Genomic DNA, 7,039 nt, shown 5'->3' with positions numbered 1-7,039 from the left:
CGGTGATGGATACACCGTGTAGCCGAGCTTGGACTTCTTGCCATAGTCCACGGAGAGGCGCTCCAAGAGCAGCGCACCCAGGCCAGAACCAGTGCCACCGCCGACGGCGTGATACACGAGGAAGCCCTGAAGACCAGTGCAGTTGTCAGCGAGCTTGCGGATGCGGTCCAGGCAGAGGTCGACGATCTCCTTACCAATGGTGTAGTGGCCACGAGCGTAGTTGTTGGCCGCATCCTCCTTGCCGGAGATCAGCTGCTCGGGGTGGAACAGCTGGCGGTACGTGCCAGTGCGCACTTCATCCACCACTGTTGGCTCCAGGTCCAAGAACACCGCGCGGGGAACGTGCTTGCCAGCACCAGTCTCAGAGAAGAAGGTGTTGAACGCATCATCCTCAACGCCAATCGTCTTGTCAGAGGGCATCGCACCATCGGGTTGAATGCCGTGTTCCAGGCAGAACAATTCCCAGCAGGCGTTACCAACCTGGCAACCAGCCTGACCAATGTGGATGCAGATAGCCTCACGCATGATAAATAAATAGAAGTGCTTTGTTGTTGTTGTTAGTGGTGCTAGTACCTACTGTTGCTAATATAAACGGATGAATAGTCCTTTGCTTAAACTAGTGTTTGAAGATCTGTCAGAAATCAGCACCGCGAGGGGGTGAGGAGAGGAGAATATAGAGTCAACATTAGGCAATACTTACGCCACCACCACTTACGAAGTGAGAAGTGCGTGTAGGCGCACTCCACACAGCGGAAGAGGCAAACAATGGGACCCATAAAGGTGGAGGATCAAGATTGTGTACATTTAACGAGAAGAAGGCGTGTTGATGAGTTGTACTGTTGATCTCACTAGCTCATCTTACACGTGACGGTTCATACATAGTCACGTAAGGACAGACAGGGACCCCAATACATCCCACATCATGGTACGCGTGTCCCTCATATACCCTTCCCACCTCCTCTACTATCCGTGGCTCTCTGAATAGAGTGGCGCGCGGATGTACACAAACGTGGAAGAAAAAAAAAAATTAAAGAAAACAACAACAAAACATAAACACAAAAGAACAAAATGACAGAAGGACGAAGGAGAAAGGGGACGAGAAACAAACATCTTCATTACCTACTGCTAATGACGAACGGGAAATGCCCCGTCCGCGTCTAGTATTGCTCCTCCTCGTCGAACTCGCCCTCCTCCTCAATCGTGGCATCCTGGTACTGCTGGTACTCAGACACGAGATCGTTCATGTTGGACTCTGCCTCCGTGAATTCCATCTCGTCCATACCCTCGCCAGTGTACCAGTGCAAGAACGCCTTGCGACGGAACATGAGGGTGAACTGCTCTCCCACACGGCGGAACATCTCCTGGATGCAGGTGTTGTTGCCAATGAAGGTGACAGCCATCTTGAGTCCCTTGGGTGGGATATCGCAAACAGAGGACTTGATGTTGTTCGGGATCCACTCAATGAAGTAGGACGAGTTCTTGTTCTGCACGTTCAGCATCTGCTCATCAACCTCCTTCGTCGACATGCGGCCGCGGAAGAGTGCAGACGCTGTCAGGTAGCGGCCGTGACGAGGATCTGCAGCTTGCATCATGTTTTTCGCATCGAACATCTGCTGCGTTAGCTCGGGCACGGAGAGACCGCGGTACTGCTGCGAGCCGCGGCTGGTCAGCGGGGCGAAGCCCATCATGAAGAAGTGCAGACGCGGGAATGGGACAAGGTTCACAGCCAACTTACGGAGGTCAGAGTTCAACTGACCAGGGAAGCGCAGGCAGCAGGTGACGCCGGACACAACAGCAGACACCAAGTGGTTCAGGTCACCGAACGTTGGTGTTGTCAGTTTCAGGGTGCGGAAGCAAATATCGTACAGTGCCTCGTTGTCAATGCACATCGACTCATCGGAGTTTTCCACAAGTTGGTGCACGGAGAGAGTCGTATTGTACGGCTCGACGACAGTGTCGGACACCTTGGGGGATGGGATGATGGAGAAAGTCATCATGATACGGTCAGGGTACTGCTCGCGAAGCTTCGAGATGAGCAGCGTACCCATGCCGGAGCCAGTACCACCACCAAGGGAGTGGCAGATCTGGAAGCCCTGGAGGCAGTCACAGCTCTCCGCCTCCTTGCAGCACACATCGAGCACAGAGTCGATCAGTTCCGCACCCTCCGTGTAGTGGCCCTTTGCCCAGTTGTTGCCGGCGCCAGACTGTCCAAAGATGAAGTTGTCGGGGCGGAAGATCTGACCATAGGGGCCAGCACGTACGGAGTCCATTGTACCTGGCTCCAGATCAATCAGCACGGAGCGGGGCACATAGCGACCTCCCGTTGCCTCATCAAAGTACACATTGATGCGCTCCAGCTGCAGGTCAGAGTCACCCTGGTAGGTACCTGTGGGGTCCACACCGTGCTCGTCACTGATCACCTCCCAGAACTTTGAGCCGATCTGGTTACCGCATTGGCCAGCCTGAACGCAGACGATTTCGCGCATAATTCGTTTGAACTATTTTCTTTGATGAAAGGGTTACTATTCTTTCTCCTCTAGTAGGGCTGGTCGAGAAAACAAGATTGAAAGAAAAGGCGGAAAGGGAGAGAGAGAAAGAGGTGTGACACGACAGGAAGAAGCGAATAAGGGGAAGGAAGGCATACACGCAACCACAGACGTGACAGGGTGCCTCCTACACAAAGGGTGAGCAAAAAAAACAAGAAAAACATAGGTCCCAAGCGAATTAAAAACATTTGAGACAGAAAACAAATTCACAAAAGAAAGAAAGAAAGAACATAAATGAAAACCTACACATGGTGCGACGTTGTCACACTTTCTAGTACTCCTCCACATCCTCCTCACCGTCCATATCCGCGGACTCGGCACCAACCTCTTCGTAGTCCTTCTCAAGTGCTGCAAGGTCTTCACGGGCCTCGGAGAACTCACCCTCTTCCATACCCTCACCGACGTACCAGTGCACGAAGGCGCGCTTGCTGTACATGAGATCGAATTTGTGGTCAATACGAGCGAACACCTCTGCGATGGCCGTGGAGTTGGCGATCATGCATACCGCGCGCTGCACCTTGGCAAGGTCACCACCTGGCACCACCGTGGGTGGCTGGTAGTTGATACCGCACTTGAAGCCTGTGGGAGACCAGTCCACGAACTGAATCGTGCGCTTCGTCTTGATGGTCGCGACGGCAGCATTCACATCCTTTGGCACAACGTCACCACGGTACATGAGGCAGCACGCCATGTACTTGCCGTGGCGGGGGTCGCACTTTGTCATCATGGAGGCGGGCTCAAACACAGCGTTCGAGATCTCAGAGACAGAGAGTTGCTCGTGGTAGGCCTTCTCTGCGGAGATGACTGGTGCATAGCTTGTCAGCACGAAGTGGATACGTGGGTACGGCACAAGGTTTGTCTGGAACTCTGTCAGATCCACGTTCAATGCACCGTCGAAGCGGAGGGACGCTGTCAGCGAGGAAACCACCTGACCGATGAGGCGGTTCAGGTTGGTGTACGTGGGGCGCTCAATATCGAGGTTGCGGCGAGTCAAATCATAAATTGCTTCATTGTCAAGCATCGCAGCAACATCGGTGTGCTCCAGAAGTGAGTGTGTCGAGAGCACAGAGTTGTAGGGCTCCACGACAGCCGTCGACACCTGCGGTGATGGATACACCGTGTAGCCGAGCTTGGACTTCTTGCCATAGTCCACGGAGAGGCGCTCCAAGAGCAGCGCACCCAGGCCAGAACCAGTGCCACCGCCGACGGCGTGATACACGAGGAAGCCCTGAAGACCAGTGCAGTTGTCAGCGAGCTTGCGGATGCGGTCCAGGCAGAGGTCGACGATCTCCTTACCAATGGTGTAGTGGCCACGAGCGTAGTTGTTGGCCGCATCCTCCTTGCCGGAGATCAGCTGCTCGGGGTGGAACAGCTGGCGGTACGTGCCAGTGCGCACTTCATCCACCACTGTTGGCTCCAGGTCCAAGAACACCGCGCGGGGAACGTGCTTGCCAGCACCAGTCTCAGAGAAGAAGGTGTTGAACGCATCATCCTCAACGCCAATCGTCTTGTCAGAGGGCATCGCACCATCGGGTTGAATGCCGTGTTCCAGGCAGAACAATTCCCAGCAGGCGTTACCAACCTGGCAACCAGCCTGACCAATGTGGATGCAGATAGCCTCACGCATGATAAATAAATAGAAGTGCTTTGTTGTTGTTGTTAGTGGTGCTAGTACCTACTGTTGCTAATATAAACGGATGAATAGTCCTTTGCTTAAACTAGTGTTTGAAGATCTGTCAGAAATCAGCACCGCGAGGGGGTGAGGAGAGGAGAATATAGAGTCAACATTAGGCAATACTTACGCCACCACCACTTACGAAGTGAGAAGTGCGTGTAGGCGCACTCCACACAGCGGAAGAGGCAAACAATGGGACCCATAAAGGTGGAGGATCAAGATTGTGTACATTTAACGAGAAGAAGGCGTGTTGATGAGTTGTACTGTTGATCTCACTAGCTCATCTTACACGTGACGGTTCATACATAGTCACGTAAGGACAGACAGGGACCCCAATACATCCCACATCATGGTACGCGTGTCCTTCATATACCCTTCCCACCTCCTCTACTATCCGTGGCTCTCTGAATAGAGTGGCGCGCGGATGTACACAAACGTGGAAGAAAAAAAAAAATTAAAGAAAACAACAACAAAACATAAACACAAAAGAACAAAATGACAGAAGGACAAAGGAGAAAGGGGACGAGAAACAAACATCTTCATTACCTACTGCTAATGACGAACGGGAAATGTCCCGTCCGCGTCTAGTATTGCTCCTCCTCGTCGAACTCGCCCTCCTCCTCAATCGTGGCATCCTGGTACTGCTGGTACTCAGACACGAGATCGTTCATGTTGGACTCTGCCTCCGTGAATTCCATCTCGTCCATACCCTCGCCAGTGTACCAGTGCAAGAACGCCTTGCGACGGAACATGAGGGTGAACTGCTCTCCCACACGGCGGAACATCTCCTGGATGCAGGTGTTGTTGCCAATGAAGGTGACAGCCATCTTGAGTCCCTTGGGTGGGATATCGCAAACAGAGGACTTGATGTTGTTCGGGATCCACTCAATGAAGTAGGACGAGTTCTTGTTCTGCACGTTCAGCATCTGCTCATCAACCTCCTTCGTCGACATGCGGCCGCGGAAGAGTGCAGACGCTGTCAGGTAGCGGCCGTGACGAGGATCTGCAGCTTGCATCATGTTTTTCGCATCGAACATCTGCTGCGTTAGCTCGGGCACGGAGAGACCGCGGTACTGCTGCGAGCCGCGGCTGGTCAGCGGGGCGAAGCCCATCATGAAGAAGTGCAGACGCGGGAATGGGACAAGGTTCACAGCCAACTTACGGAGGTCAGAGTTCAACTGACCAGGGAAGCGCAGGCAGCAGGTGACGCCGGACACAACAGCAGACACCAAGTGGTTCAGGTCACCGAACGTTGGTGTTGTCAGTTTCAGGGTGCGGAAGCAAATATCGTACAGTGCCTCGTTGTCAATGCACATCGACTCATCGGAGTTTTCCACAAGTTGGTGCACGGAGAGAGTCGTATTGTACGGCTCGACGACAGTGTCGGACACCTTGGGGGATGGGATGATGGAGAAAGTCATCATGATACGGTCAGGGTACTGCTCGCGAAGCTTCGAGATGAGCAGCGTACCCATGCCGGAGCCAGTACCACCACCAAGGGAGTGGCAGATCTGGAAGCCCTGGAGGCAGTCACAGCTCTCCGCCTCCTTGCAGCACACATCGAGCACAGAGTCGATCAGTTCCGCACCCTCCGTGTAGTGGCCCTTTGCCCAGTTGTTGCCGGCGCCAGACTGTCCAAAGATGAAGTTGTCGGGGCGGAAGATCTGACCATAGGGGCCAGCACGTACGGAGTCCATTGTACCTGGCTCCAGATCAATCAGCACGGAGCGGGGCACATAGCGACCTCCCGTTGCCTCATCAAAGTACACATTGATGCGCTCCAGCTGCAGGTCAGAGTCACCCTGGTAGGTACCTGTGGGGTCCACACCGTGCTCGTCACTGATCACCTCCCAGAACTTTGAGCCGATCTGGTTACCGCATTGGCCAGCCTGAACGCAGACGATTTCGCGCATAATTCGTTTGAACTATTTTCTTTGATGAAAGGGTTACTATTCTTTCTCCTCTAGTAGGGCTGGTCGAGAAAACAAGATTGAAAGAAAAGGCGGAAAGGGAGAGAGAGAAAGAGGTGTGACACGACAGGAAGAAGCGAATAAGGGGAAGGAAGGCATACACGCAACCACAGACGTGACAGGGTGCCTCCTACACAAAGGGTGAGCAAAAAAACAAGAAAAACATAGGTCCCAAGCGAATTAAAAACATTTGAGACAGAAAACAAATTCACAAAAGAAAGAAAGAAAGAACATAAATGAAAACCTACACATGGTGCGACGTTGTCACACTTTCTAGTACTCCTCCACATCCTCCTCACCGTCCATATCCGCGGACTCGGCACCAACCTCTTCGTAGTCCTTCTCAAGTGCTGCAAGGTCTTCACGGGCCTCGGAGAACTCACCCTCTTCCATACCCTCACCGACGTACCAGTGCACGAAGGCGCGCTTGCTGTACATGAGATCGAATTTGTGGTCAATACGAGCGAACACCTCTGCGATGGCCGTGGAGTTGGCGATCATGCATACCGCGCGCTGCACCTTGGCAAGGTCACCACCTGGCACCACCGTGGGTGGCTGGTAGTTGATACCGCACTTGAAGCCTGTGGGAGACCAGTCCACGAACTGAATCGTGCGCTTCGTCTTGATGGTCGCGACGGCAGCATTCACATCCTTTGGCACAACGTCACCACGGTACATGAGGCAGCACGCCATGTACTTGCCGTGGCGGGGGTCGCACTTTGTCATCATGGAGGCGGGCTCAAACACAGCGTTCGAGATCTCAGAGACAGAGAGTTGCTCGTGGTAGGCCTTCTCTGCGGAGATGACTGGTGCATAGCTTGTCAGCACGAAGTGGATACGTGGGTACG

The 7,039-nt window shown here is 53.3% G+C and overlaps 5 protein-coding genes across 5 annotated transcripts; all 5 read right to left on the bottom strand.

The window, feature by feature from the left end:
• TbgDal_I1380 (alpha tubulin, (fragment)) lies at nt 1-525 on the bottom strand (the record flags this gene model as incomplete). Its single annotated transcript, XM_011773096.1, has 1 exon — nt 1-525. A coding segment is annotated over one exon (525 nt), but the record flags the coding sequence as incomplete, so codon positions are not given.
• Nucleotides 526-1,157: 632 nt separating this feature from the next.
• TbgDal_I1370 (beta tubulin) lies at nt 1,158-2,486 on the bottom strand (the record flags this gene model as incomplete). The annotated part of the gene is made up of 1 exon (XM_011773095.1): nt 1,158-2,486. The coding sequence occupies one exon, from the start codon at nt 2,484-2,486 to the stop codon at nt 1,158-1,160; it is 1,329 nt and encodes a 442-aa protein (XP_011771397.1).
• A 331-nt stretch (nt 2,487-2,817) lies between these two features.
• On the bottom strand, nt 2,818-4,173 carry TbgDal_I1360 (alpha tubulin; the record flags this gene model as incomplete). Its single annotated transcript, XM_011773094.1, has 1 exon — nt 2,818-4,173. The coding sequence occupies one exon, from the start codon at nt 4,171-4,173 to the stop codon at nt 2,818-2,820; it is 1,356 nt and encodes a 451-aa protein (XP_011771396.1).
• Nucleotides 4,174-4,805: 632 nt separating this feature from the next.
• Nucleotides 4,806-6,134, bottom strand: TbgDal_I1350 (beta tubulin; the record flags this gene model as incomplete). The annotated part of the gene is made up of 1 exon (XM_011773093.1): nt 4,806-6,134. The coding sequence occupies one exon, from the start codon at nt 6,132-6,134 to the stop codon at nt 4,806-4,808; it is 1,329 nt and encodes a 442-aa protein (XP_011771395.1).
• Nucleotides 6,135-6,464: 330 nt separating this feature from the next.
• TbgDal_I1340 (alpha tubulin, (fragment)) lies at nt 6,465-7,037 on the bottom strand (the record flags this gene model as incomplete). Its single annotated transcript, XM_011773092.1, has 1 exon — nt 6,465-7,037. A coding segment is annotated over one exon (573 nt), but the record flags the coding sequence as incomplete, so codon positions are not given.
• Nucleotides 7,038-7,039: the final 2 nt, after the last annotated feature.

Source organism: Trypanosoma brucei, chromosome 1 (genome assembly GCF_000210295.1).
Source record: "Trypanosoma brucei gambiense DAL972 chromosome 1, complete sequence".
NCBI lineage: Eukaryota > Euglenozoa > Kinetoplastea > Trypanosomatida > Trypanosomatidae > Trypanosoma > Trypanosoma brucei.
The sequence above is the reverse complement of the archived record's forward strand: the minus strand, read 5'-3'. Positions and strand labels throughout refer to the sequence as shown.